Raw genomic sequence first — 13433 nt, 5'->3', positions numbered from 1 at the left:
TCATCACTTAATTTCGCGCCCGATCATCGATCGCAACCCAGTTTGGAGGTTGAGTTAGTCTGTTGGAAAACGCGGTCAGGTGCGAAACGTGTTGTTACCGGCGACTCGACACCACGCGCCACGTGTTGAATATTGGGAGAGAAGACCAACCAAAAAAAGTCGGTTTTCGTAGAAGTAAGTGGATTTCAACAATTTCATTTGAAATTAACGGATAAAAACAAGCTGGAAATCCAAAATCACTTGAAAAACACGGGACTTCCGTTTCCGTTTTGAATGTGAGTGGTAGGTGTGCGAAAAAGTGTGAGTGAAAAGGCGAGAATTTAGCAGGATAGCAAAGGTGAGGAGAAAAGGAAATAGGACAGAGAAGGAGCGGGGAAGACATACACGGGAGGTCGGGTGAAGGGAATAGGGAGGCAGGAATAGGAGGAAAGGGCAGTTAAAAAAGAAAGAAGGGGGAGAGTTTTGAGGTTAGGCAGAAAGAGCCGGCGGATGGCAACGATTCGGATAAGATAAGAAGAGGCGGTGACATCTAGGGAGTGAGAAGGGGGATAGAGTAGAGACAGGTAGACTGCGGATAGATAAGGTAGGGAGCGGTGACGGAAAGAAAGAATATGAGTAACGCGGGTGGCCAAAAAGAAGGGGCGAACAGGGAAGAGGAGGAGAAAAAGAAAGGTAGGCCGGGGGCAGTAGCAGCGTTAGGGAGGGATAGGAGGCATAGCCTGGGATCGACGGCGACGGTGCTAGACTTATGGAAGAGAAAGCGGGAGGAGAAAGGGGAAAAAGGGGAGGAGGATGTAGACGAGATGCAGGAAAGAGAAAGAGTATTTGGGAAAAGCAGGAAAGTGCATCGGTCGCCGGAGGGTAAGACAGGGGAGGAAGGGAAGGCAGAGGGAGGGGGTATACAGGATATGCTAAGGTTGATTAGGGAAGAGCTAAAGATAGGTCTGGAGGAGGTCAAAGGGCAGGGAAGGGGGATCAGGGAAGAAATGGAAAAGATGAAAGGCGAAGTGACTAGAAGGGAAGAGCAGTGGGAAATAGAGAGGGGGGAGATGAAGGAAATGATAAGGGATCTAGGTAAAAGACTAGAAGAGGTATAAGAGAGGAGAGGGAGTGAGAGGGAAAGGGTAGAGGAAAGGCTGGCAGAATTAGAAAAGAAGTGTGTAGAAGGCGGGGGGGAAAGGCAGGGACAGGGGAACGCGGAAGTGGCGCAGGTATCAATAGATAGGCTGAAAGAGATAGAGTGGGCCATAGAGAGGGAAGAAATAAGGGGAAATATAGTAGTGAGAGGAGCGAGACTAGAGAAGGGAAGAGAAAAGGAAGGGTTGAAAAAGATTTTGCAGCTGATAGGGGTAGAGGTCGAGGTAAAGGATATGTGGGAGGTAGGCGCGAAAAAAGGCGGAGAAAAGGGGATATGGATAGCAAGACTAGGAAATAGGGAGCAAAAGAGGCAGGTAATGGAAAGAAAAAGCCTCTTCAAAGGAAGGGAGGAGAGAATAGACGAGGATCTCACCTGGGCAGAGAGGAGAATGAAATGGAAGTTGAGGGAGATAGCAGCTATTGAGGAGAGAAGGGAAAACAGAGTAAGAATAGGGTATGCAAAGATCTGGATAGAAGGGAAAATGTGGAAGTGGGATGAGATAGGAGCGGTGCTTGGGGACGGTACAGGGAGAGCGAGGGAAGAGGGGCAAAGGGAGGGGAGGGGAAAGCGATGGGGAAAGGTCAGCAAGCGAGGAAAGACAAGAGGGAAGTATAGAAGCACAGGGAAGGGTACGTAGGGAAAGGCAGTCGGGGGAATGGGTAGTGGCGGGGGACAGAGGCAGGTGGGGGGGGAGATAAGGAGGAGAGAGAGGGAAGTAGGCGAGACAGAAAGGGAGGGGTGGAAAGTAGCGTTTTGGAATGTGGCGGGGCTCGCGAGAAAGGATGAAGATTTCTGGAGGGGGCTAGGGGAGTGGGATGTAATATTTCTAATGGAGACATGGATAGAAAAGAAAGGGTAGGAAAGGATTAGATATAAGTTGCCAGTAGGGTATAAATGGGAAGTGCAGTATGCGGTTCGAAAAAATAGGAAGGGAAGAGCAATAGGCGGAATGCTGTCAGGGGTAAGAAGGGAGATAGTAAGTGGGAGGGAGGGAGGGAAGAGGTAAAAGAGGGCATGATAACAAGGAAAATAAGTGTAGGGGGGGAAAAATGGGTAGTAGTAGGAATATACATAAATGGGGATCTAAAAGAAAAGATGGGGGAATTGAAGGAGCGGGCAGAAGATATAAAGGGAGGGGTTAAAGTGCTAGTGGGGGGTGATTTTAATGCCAGGACAGGGCAGGAGGGGGGAGGATGCTGGGGAGAAGAGGAGGAGGAGAGTAGGAGTAGGAAATCAAAGGACAGGAAAATAAACTCGGAAGGTAGGCAGCTGGTGCAATTTTTAGATGAGACAGGATGGGCAATAATGAACGGGAACATAGAGGGGGATGAGGAGGGGGAATTTACGTATGTAGGAGGGGCGGGGGTGACGGTGATAGACTATGCTATAGGAGACATCGAGGTAAGGGATAGGGTCAGAAGGATAGAGATTGGGGATAGGGTTGACTCGGATCATCACCCGATAATAGTGTGGTTGAGGGGGGCAGTGGCTAGGACAAGGAAGGGAAAAAGAGTAGGGGGAACTAGTAGAGGAGACTGGACGGAGGAGGGTAGGATGAGGTTTAGAACAGAAGTCAAATGGGAGGGGATAGGAGAAGTGGATGTAGGTAAAGAGATAGAGAAAAGAATGAGGGAGTTTAGACGAGTCTTAGATGTAGGAGGGAGGGGGAGGAAAGCGAAAAAGGGATGGTGGGATGAGGAATGTAGGCGAAAAAAAGCGGAAGTTAGGCAGAGTCTAAGGAAATGGCGAAAGGGGGAGGGGGAAGGGGATGCGTATAGAAAGGAAAGAAGGGAGTATAATAGGCTATGCAAGGAGAGGAAAAAGAAAGAAAATGAGGGATTCATAAAAGAAGCAGCGGAAGCAAGGACAGAAAGCAAGGTATGGGAGATAGTTAATAGGGAAAGAAAGAAGTGGAAGAGGGTGAATAAAGAAATAGGAGATCAGGAGTGGAGGGAGTATTTCATGGGAATATTAGGCGGGGTAGAAAGCAAGGTAACAGAAGGCGGGGAGACGGTAAATAGGAAGGGGAGCTGCAGAGGGAAGAGATTAAAAAGGTGATAGGAAAGCTGAGGGATGGAAAGGCACCAGGGGGGGATGGAATAGTTAGCAAGGTATGGAGGTATGGGGGGGAAGAAATGAAGCAGTGGATATGGAAAACATGTAACAGAGTTTGGGTGGGGGAGGGCTGGCCAGAGGATTGGAGGAAGGGATTGATAGCGCCGATAGTTGAGAAGGGGGAGGGGAAAAGGGAAGAAGAGTATAGGGGGGTGACTTTGATGCCAACTCTATATAAGGTGTATGCGATGGCATTAGCGTAGAGGTTAGAAAGAGAGGTAGAGGAAAAGGGCTTGATACCGCAAAACCAAACGGGTTTTAGAAAAGGCATGGGTACAATTGACAATATATATGTACTTAATTATTCAAGCAATAGGCAGGTGGGAAAGGATAAGGGAAAGATGGTGGCGTTCTTTGTGGACCTGAAAGCGGCTTTCGATTCAGTGAACAGGAAGGTGCTGTGGGAGACTATGGAAAGGAGAGGGGTGAGGGAAGGGCTAAGGGTAAGGATAGAGGAAATTTACAAGGAAACAAAGAGTCGAGTGAGGAGCGGGGGAAAGGTAGGAGAGGCGTTCTGGACAGCGAGGGGGGTAAGGCAGGGATGTCCGCTCAGTCCGCATGTGTTCAACCTGCTGCTGGCGGACTTAAAAGAGGAAATGGGGAGAGGGAGAAGGGTTGGGGGTGGAGTTAGCCGGTGGCAGGGTATGCACGTTAGCTTATGCGGATGATATAGTATTACTAGCGGAAAGTGAAGAGGAAATGGAGGTAGTGATTAGGAAGTTAGAAAGGTATATGGATAGGAAAGGCTGACGGTAAATGTAGGGAAATCAAAGATTATGAGATTTAGGAAAGGAGGCGGTAGAAGGAAAAACATAGATTGGAGATGGAAAGGGAAAAGGATAGAGGAGGTGAAAGAGTTCAGCTATCTAGGGTATAGAGTAAAGTGCAATGGGGGACAGGAATCACAGGTGAAAGAGAGAGTACGGAAGGCAGGGGTAGTAATGAGGCAGATATGGGGAATAGGAAAAAGAAGGTTTGGTAGGGATTGGGAAAAAAGGATTTGGTTATTTGACAGGCTAGTATGGACGGTAATAGAGTATGCATCGGAGATATGATGGTGGAGGGAGTGGAGGGCGGTTGAGGCGGTACAGGATAGATTTTTGAGATGGACATTAGTAGTGGATGGGAGAACACCGGGATATCTAGTAAGGGAGGAACTACAGAGGGAGAAGCTAAGGATTAGGGCAGGGAGAAGGGCATGGAATTTTGACAGGAAGCTGGAGAGAGGGGAGGGTAGCGAGTTAGCTAGGAGATGCTGGGAAGAGATAAGGGACAAGGCAGAAGCTGGGAGGCAGGGATCGAGGTGGGAAAGAGAAAGGGAAAGTTTCTTTGCGGAAAGGGGAGCAGAGAGTAGAGAGGTAGTCGCGAGAAGGGAGAGGGGCGAGATGGAGTTTAGGGAAATAGAGGAAAGAGAGAGGGAAGAACAGAGAAAAGAGAGGTGGGAGAAAATAAGGGAATCGAGGTACAACAGATGGTACAGGCTAGTGAAAGGAGAAGGGATACCAGGATATCTGGGAAAGGGATGGGGAGAAAGCAGGTGGATAAGGGTGGCAAGATTTAGATTAGGAAGCGAGATGAAGGAGGCAAGGTACTGGGAAGAAGAGGAAAAGAGAAGGTGTAGGGTGTGCGGGGGGGAGGATGAAACATGGGAGCACGTATGGGAAAGGTGCATAGGCTGGGATAGAAGGGAGGAAAGCTGGCAGGAGGTGGTGAGGGAGATGTGAGGTGAGGAGGGGGTGGGAGAAGTCTGGATGAGAGAATTAGAAAGGATCAGGGATGTACAAGAGAATGAAAGATTGAGAGATGAATGGGAAATGGAAGTCGATTAGGATAAGGACGATTTAGGGAATAGAATAAGGTAAAATAGGATAAGGTTAAGTAAAGATAAGGATAAAAAATAAGAAAAGGATAGGAGGGAAAGTAAGGAAATGGCAAGGCAATGGCACAAGGCACAGGCAATTAGAAATTAAGTAAGGATAAGGTAGGAAGTAAGAATAGGGTAAGAATAGGTTAAGAAAACATGTAAAATATTGTAAAGGAAGAGGAAAAGGGAAGTCCTTGTAACCCCAAGGGGAGCAATAAATATTACATACATACACTTAAAAAACACATGGAATCTTATGCAATTCAGATATGTTTGTAAAATAACCTAAACAAAAGGTTCGTTAGCCGCTATGTTTGGATTTTGCGTGTATTCTAGATTACGTAAAGTGTATTATAATTTACGATTCAGGTGTCAGAACGGAAAAATATAATACGGATATATCACCCACATAGCACAAGTACATCCTTAGGATATCTCGTGGACATCAGACTGGGATATTCTGGATATCCAGGGATCATCCCACGATATCCCACAATATCCCGTGGATGTCCTAGGGATATAAAAATGTCCGATCCCACAATATCTTCAGGATGTCCACGGTGGATAACTCACGACCTCCTGACAATATCTATAGGACGTCATAGGGATATCCTTTTAATGACCTTCACGGAGCATCTGGGATTGGTTTGATTTGATATTTTCGGTAATAATTGTTACATCCTTTTTTCACTGGTATCTTTCTGGTGTAAAAAAGCCATGTAAAAAAGCAATGAAATTAAGCTCTGGTAGAAATTATGTTTCGACCCAGAAGCGGTCTCTTGTTAATATATAGGGACGAGGATAGCTAAAATTATGATTCATTGGTTTCAGCAAAAATAACAGAATACGATCATGTAATAAATGTATTATTTTTCGCATGTATCACTGTTATTCTTGCTGAAACCAATAGATAACAATTTCAGCTTTCAGAGCACCCTTCAGGGCCGAGACGTAACTACATGTACTGAAGTATAATTTCGATTATTGTGGCAGTTTCACACAAAACGAATATCAGCACATTTTCGGTATCACATATAACAATGTCTTCACGGAAAAATTTGATCAGACTTTCCAATTTTGGGCCTTCGTCAAGTCAATTTTTGACGTCATGGGTTTTTCGACACATGCAATGTTTCAAATATTATAGCATTTTGCGGTAAACGCGTGAATACTTATTTTGAATTGGTTGAGAAGCCAGGCTTCTTATTCGAATTGTTTTCGCAAACAATGATAATTTTTCAGGGTGAGTATTTTATGTGAAATGAAAGACAAGTTAATTATATAAATGTAATTATATTTACTATTTATTCAAACAGCCTAATAAGAGTTCTGTACTGAAGCATTTATTGCACATATGAATCACTAATTGCTACTGTCATTAAAATTAATTGGCAATTGGTTTAAGAGCAAACAAACTTCACGTGGTAGGTGCATAAATATACATATATTCAGTCAAGTTGCATAAATTTGACAAATGTGATTCCATATAGATCCTTTTTGTAACAAGATGAAGTACAGCAAATGACTTCATTAAACTATTTTGATCATAATCTTTTTTTATGACACGATATTTGGAATTTGAAACATTTTATAAAAATGTCAATTCATTTTTTTTATAAAACTCCAGCTATAAATAGTTGTAATTACGGTAAAAATATGAAATCGATGACGCCATGAACCTCCTTAAAAGAAGACTCTGCTGAAACTTGGTTGAAAATGGCAAAAAAATTAATTTCATTACCAAAAAGTATCGAATCTCGAAATCGATCCCTAAAAATATAGTCGTGGACATTATGTATAATGGATATGTACTTTTTAGAGATAAAATTAATTTTTAGCTGTTGATAATCAAGTTTAAGAAGGGTCTTCTTTTAACATCAACCAAAGATGTTCTCATTTGTCAGATCATCGCCCGCTGGAAAGTAATTCAAAATAAATTACCAATAGTCATATAAGAGACGTAAGCAAACTATGAGCGACATTCAATGTATTCTCGGTCTAACCTATTGATACTACATTCCAGTTGATAGACATCATTGCACAGGTTCTTGCATTGTACCTTCCATGCCTTTCATTTCAATACCAGTAAAATTAATTTTCAAATTAATTCATTAATTTGTAATGCTTCACATCAAATCTGACTTTTTACATCGACTTTTACAATGCAATATTGCTACACCCGATAGGATTTAAGTGGAATGAAGCAATAGAAATACTACATAGGACATCGGAATATATAAAAACGTACGATAATAAATAAAAAGCTACGAATGATACGGTTAACAATATCATTGTAGAACGATCATTAATCTAATAATCAAAGCACGGTGGAATGTAGTGCACAGAGCATTTCCAACCTACTTTCAACGATAAATAGTGAAACAAAATTGAATACTAGTAACATAATGAGAATGCAGCCAATACCTAATAACTATACCAAAAAAATACTAACACATTACCAAAATAAAAACATACTATCTTGTTTAATCAACACAAAAATATGGGAAATAGTACGGAATCGTCCATAAGGAACTTCAATAATATACTTACGATTAGTTTGGCTACATCATGTAGTACGTAGAGTCAGTCATTATCTCATAGTATTATTTGAAACATAAAACTTGCTTTGCTTGCAATGTATTGCAATGAATAATATAGTATTTGAACCGCTGTTTAAAGCGCTGTCGAACTTAAAGGATGATAATACTTAAAAGGCATTAGCTTTATTTCCATCCAACCAGCAGACGGATAGAAATGTGCCACTTAATTTTATAATCACAGTCGCAGAAGCATCAGATATTTTCATCATGTAATGCCAATTTAGGCAGTCATTTGGTATGTGCGTGTATTTCTGAAAAAAATATAGTGATGCATTATCGTTATAATTGTATTATGCTATACATGAAGTCGCTAAAAAAAAAAAAAATGTTGCCGCCTATTTAATTTTTTCAACAGATAGATTCTATTCAATTCTTAGTACCGATTGGTTCAAAATTTTTGAAATATGAAAGATTTGAAAGATTTTTTCTCATTTAGAAGTACTGTGTAATGATGTAGCTGTACAATACATTTATAATGTGATAAGATTATAAGGGTGAACAATGTATACATTGAGCGTAGAACGATACATAGTCAAAAGCGCTGCTTGGTAGAGCCAATATGTGTATAGGACTTAGGACTAGATTGATTCTTTAAAATGGGTTTATCCAAATCAATGGCTTCTAATAAGAAACAATTATCTCATGCATTAGGATAAAAGAACACGTATCATCTGCGTAAAAGGATAAGAAATACGTGGTATCTTATCGGTAGGTCCGAAGTACGTGTTTCTTATTAGCACACATTGCAATAATGTCCTAGTTACTGAAAGTACGAAATCCAATGTTTTAAAATAAAAGACGAATAACCTACGTTAACGTTCCCCTTCTGAACAACCGAACTTTTGTATAAACGGGTCCGTTGTTGATTCTCAAGCTGGTAAGAGAAGCTAAGACAACACAAGGACTCTGATTAATATCTGAATCATTCCCTACTAAAACATCTCACTATAGGCAAGTTTTGAGAAAATAATAATTTTGTAGTAAGAACAAGAAAACGTACTAGTTGGAATAATCAGTCCCTTCAGCTACTCCAGGAACGTTAAGTTCTACTTCGGCATCTGGTTCTCTGGCGGAGTTTTCTTCTGCATCTGTGTGCAAAGATAGGGGCCTGAAAGTGTATACATTATGAGATTTACAATTCAATTTGGAACAGATATTTCTGAGAACATTCTGCTCGACATAATGCAATTATTTGTTTGTTTCATATTGATAGGAACAAACATGACTAAATAAATCTAATATTCACGGTTTCTCTCGTGACAATCGTTCCTTCGCGTGCCGTAACCAATCTTTAATGACTTTCGCAATCATATCTTCTGTGACCAAATTTGTGGTCGATGCTTTCCCGACAACATCTACAATAACGTTAGAATGTAAATAAGTTATGGACATTTTACCAACGTGCATGATAAATGTTACAATTAATTTAATATGGTATGAATCAGTTTACCTAGAATAACACGACACAAATGAAGTGTTGAAAAAATTCTTTTTCCTTTTGACCCGACCCAGCTAAATTTCTCAGCTACATAATTGCTGAAAAGCCGTTCCATCAATCTAGTGGTAGTGTTTTTGTAATCACTTCCACCGATTTTTAGTAATGCTGTCATCTGGAAAATGTTCAATACAATTGATCAAATTAAAATGAATAATACCAAATTTTCCACTAAATCAAAACTCACAATTCACAATATTTTTGAATTAACGTTTTCAGTCACAAGTCATTTGTCTTTACTGTTATAGGGATCTGGTATAACTGATTTTTCAATAACAAATGAGAAAAATGAGTAGACTCGAGAAGAATGTGAGTGTAAACGTAATGTTACTAAAAAGGAAACAGAAGAGCTGAGAAGTCAACAAAGAGAAAGTGATCAGAAAGCAATAACCTGCAAGTTGTCATTTCAGAAAAAGGTATTTGAACGGTTATTTTGGTATCTCGAAATTCTTTGAACTGCAAAAGATTATTTAGCAGCTTTAAATGTACATAATCATATCCTTTGGAATTGATTGTGAAAGGTCTATTTCAAAATGATTGAACTACTCCATCGCTTGTGCATGAAACTTGATTCCACTTTAGAAAATTCTGTGCTCAATAGTGTAAATACTAACGAAGTGTCCTCTACAGAAATGCTCAAACGAACCTCCTCAGCTAATAGTTTACATCGGAGGTGCCTTTGTGCTTCACCTGTTATACTTCGGGACATGTATGAAACAGATATAGTAAGGGGAGACCTCACTTAATGTCAATATTAATCTTTTTTACAATATTCTTGCGTAAATATTTCATCTTTGACTACTTGTGTGGAACTTCTGAAGTCAATATGTGTATAAATTTCAGATCATCTGGTTAAGGCAATGCTATGCTTGATTAAATTACTATTACTGCAGGTTATTGGGTTACTCTTGAATAGAGCAATAAAATAGAATTTTTATTTACCATCTAACACCTTGGTTGTTACAGAATGGTGCTTGCTGTATGAATTCATGAAAATCTGCCAAAAAAATTGCTTTTTTTTACCATATTACCAACAAAACAAGCAATTTCTTTCAAATTTCAATTGCTTTCTATAGCAAACGCCATTACAATAGTTGTAAATTGTTGAATGCCAGAAGGAAAATCTATTTTGGTATATTTGGAATAAAAAACTATATACTCACCAATTTTTGTTTCATCGCATTGTTCGTTAATTCTTTTTCTACTCTTTGCAACATTTTTACATGGCAAATTGGGAAAAGATTCATGACTTCAAGTTCGGGGTTATCAGCTTCTTGATTCGCATCCGGAATATTATCAGTACATTTTATACCATCTAGCTTCTTACTCATCACCTCCACAACATCAATAACATTATTGATTTTGGCTTTCAGCATAGTGAAAGAGCGTATGACAAAGCGTTGATAAGTTCTGAAATCTGGAAAAAAAAGTTGATGTCTCAAGATATGGAATTACTTAACGTATTTCATTTTTTACCTTCATTGTCAAGAGATATAGTAGGTTCATTCATATTTGTCTTCCGCATACAGCTTTCCAAATCTGGATCAACATTTTTGGGTTGTATTACTTTCTTGGCTGGCATTTCCCTATGTGCGTGTGTAACTTGTGGATTACTGTTATGTTGTTTAGGATTGATTGACGCTGTATTGTTAGTATGTGGAAGAGTTGCCGTTGCAAGTGTGTTTGTAGCAAGTGAACATTCTGATTCAGCATCGTCTTCTGATTGCTCTTGGATATTAAGATATTTGCCAGTCTGCTTGGGGCAATGGATTTCCGCATCCTCGAAATCTGAGTTGTTATTGTTCAATGGCTCGTGACATCCCATTTTCCTTGAAGTAACAGCTGATGCTTTGCTGTTTTTTATCGGTTTTGCGGTGGAATGAATGGTTCACTCACATAGGGCTTAGGAAGAGGAGGAATTTTGGATCGACTGTTATTTTCCATACCCGACTCCTCATCATCGCTATCAGAATATACTAAGCGAGCATGTGTTCTTCGTCTCAATTTTAGACATGTATCATCAACATCCGAATTGAGATCGGAAAATATTTCCGCATCTTTTAAAATTTTTGTTCCTTTCTCATAGTTATCTAAAATTTTGTAAATATATTTGAGGTAAAAAAATTCATCATTGGCAATTACTGAATTACATTACAATTCTTTTTCACAATACACGACTTAAATACAGCTTGTTCATTCAGTTAAGGAAGATGGCTACGTGAGAGAAAGTGACGTCATATCAGAAATGGATCCAAAGCTCAAAATATTAATGTCTAGAATAGCAGTCTAGTAACGAAAGCGGTCAAACAAATGTTTATAATATGATATTGAGGATTTCAGATTACTCCTAATTTCTCGTAACCTTATTGGTTAATGTCCACCTAAACCGAACGGACAAACTATAATGTTTTATCTGTACCCAACTCGTTCAAAAAGAAAACGATGGTAGACTGAATACTAATTCTGGTCATCGTAGTACATAGTTGAGCCTATACCACGGGTGTAAAGAAAAATTAACTTACAAGTTTTGGCCAGTATACGTTTTACTTTGAACAACTTCCACGAATCTTTAATCGGTTCCAATACTTGCACAGCCTTGTAATATCGATTCATCGTTGTAAAATTAGGCCAGTAAGCTTCCATGGTCTGTTCAATTAGCCAATTACTCGCTATCAATTGAATTCCATCCTCAAACTCTACAATGACATAATTTTTGGATTGCGCCATGACTTTGCTTAAATTACACTGTAAAGAAATACTCTAGGTAATCAACATTTTCAAATAATAGTTACAGTTTTTCAACAAGATAATTTCAGCACTGTAAGCAAATCCTGATCATGATTTTTGTAACAAATATAGAACCACCTACACAACTATACTAATATGGGTGTATTGAAACGTGCATACGTCTTCAATGCTGAATATACACATTCAATAAAGCTTTTCGATTTTAAATTCTGCAAGTGGTTTGCTACTTTGCCAATAACTGGAAATAAAAAATGATACTTCGTTCTGCTAGCAATGCTTGAGTCTGAAATGGGAGTTCTCACAAGTTCTCAAATTTATCTACGCGAATACTATACAAACCAGTGAACAAAGAACTTTAAGAAGAGAAACAGGCAACACAACAATCTGTAGAACATTATAAAATCTCGAAACCTCTGAAATGACTATGAATTGAGAAAAAATAATAATTTTTTTCATAAAAAGTAATAAAACTGGGTTAAAACATGACTTTTTAGCTTCAAGAAGTGTCTCTACGTTTTACCCGAAAGAATGCATACTTTTTGAGGTATATGAATTTGAAAATTGCTTGGAGTTATTTTGATCTCGTGTGCACTTTATGTAATTCTACGAAGGTGTGCCCTCGAGGGGTCAAAAAGACACAGAATAATGCGGAACACAATTCGCAACACCTCGTATCAAGTTTTTTTCGTATAGGTACTTCAATTCTTCGAAACAAAACTACTATTCACACGGTTCGACACTCTATTCGAGTTACGCAAAAATTTCCCGTGACTTGGCACTCACGCGTGCGCGAAGTAGAAACCACGCTATCGGTGTTACTTACTCTTAATGAGCCAAACTATGGCTATGACCGTAATACCTCGTAAATTTTCACGTGAGATTTAGCGTGATTCTACCTCGGCTACCTGCCCGTTTATGTTAGCCAAATATGGTTACGGAATCGTCTTAATAGCCCGAAATATGAGACATCTAGATGTTTTGCACTGATGCGTCGCCATATTCCATTTTCGTTAATGTGATTTTTCTGTGTATATCAAGAATGTCGCACAAATCGTGTAGCTTACAAGAAGAAAAATAGGAGTTAGAATGTTATTGCACTTACCCTGCATAGGTAGAAACAGCCCACGTGTCTTCTCGTTCACAAAACAGTTTGAATCGCTCGTCAACACCGTGACTGTTACAACGTGCCGAGCACGTGCCGAGTTTCGTTAGCTCTTGCACCAGTTACAGGTTAATACCGGCCGGCTAACTGCCACGCATGATTTTTGCGCATATGAGGGGGGGCCGTGTTGCGCTCACGATGACGCGCTAGGGCCGTATGCGATGATAATGTGTACAAGGTCCCTCAGCGCAGGTATGTACCTAACGTGGGTACATCCATTTTATATTCCATTTTATTTTATTATTCATTATTAACATATTGATTGATGATTTCCTTCTTCTAATTCTTCTTCTTTTTCTTCTTTTGATTAT

At 39.8% G+C, this 13433-nt stretch overlaps 2 protein-coding genes across 3 annotated transcripts; one reads left to right on the top strand and one right to left on the bottom strand.

The window, feature by feature from the left end:
• The first annotated feature begins 611 nt into the window (after positions 1 to 611).
• LOC138190381 (octapeptide-repeat protein T2-like) lies at positions 612 to 1097 on the top strand. The gene has a single exon (XM_069133163.1). The coding sequence runs from the start codon at positions 612 to 614 to the stop codon at positions 1095 to 1097; it is 486 nt and encodes a 161-aa protein (XP_068989264.1).
• Positions 1098 to 7858: 6761 nt separating this feature from the next.
• On the bottom strand, positions 7859 to 13429 carry LOC124212086 (uncharacterized). 2 transcript variants are annotated; one of them, XM_046611827.2, is made up of 8 exons: positions 13063 to 13429; positions 11735 to 11957; positions 10689 to 11302; positions 10376 to 10629; positions 9168 to 9327; positions 8964 to 9072; positions 8718 to 8825; positions 7859 to 7968 (listed from the first exon to the last, which is right to left on the bottom strand). In XM_046611827.2, coding segments are annotated over exons 3-8 (981 nt in total). In that variant the 5' UTR covers positions 11038 to 11302; positions 11735 to 11957; positions 13063 to 13429; the 3' UTR covers positions 7859 to 7967. The 2 variants fall into 2 exon arrangements, with proteins under 2 accessions (XP_046467783.2, XP_068989501.1); XM_069133400.1 differs by having other exon boundaries at positions 11735 to 11908.
• Between the last annotated feature and the right edge of the window lie 4 nt (positions 13430 to 13433).

The sequence above is a fragment of the Neodiprion pinetum genome, chromosome 2 (genome assembly GCF_021155775.2).
Source record: "Neodiprion pinetum isolate iyNeoPine1 chromosome 2, iyNeoPine1.2, whole genome shotgun sequence".
Taxonomy (NCBI): domain Eukaryota; kingdom Metazoa; phylum Arthropoda; class Insecta; order Hymenoptera; family Diprionidae; genus Neodiprion; species Neodiprion pinetum.
This window is presented reverse-complemented; position numbering and strand designations above follow the sequence as displayed.

Bases quoted from the DNA above. Each gene is read 5' to 3' on its own strand.
- LOC124212086 (XM_046611827.2), bottom strand. From the start codon at position 11,037: ATGGGATGTCACGAGCCATTGAACAATAACAACTCAGATTTCGAGGAT. The intron at 9,328-10,375 runs GTGAGTATATAG...AACATTTTCCAG, and splicing joins ATGCGATGAAACAAAAATTG to ATGACAGCATTACTAAAAAT. The intron at 9,073-9,167 runs GTAAACTGATTC...ACGTTATTGTAG, and splicing joins TTTGTGTCGTGTTATTCTAG to ATGTTGTCGGGAAAGCATCG.
- LOC138190381 (XM_069133163.1), top strand. From the start codon at position 612: ATGAGTAACGCGGGTGGCCAAAAAGAAGGGGCGAACAGGGAAGAGGAG.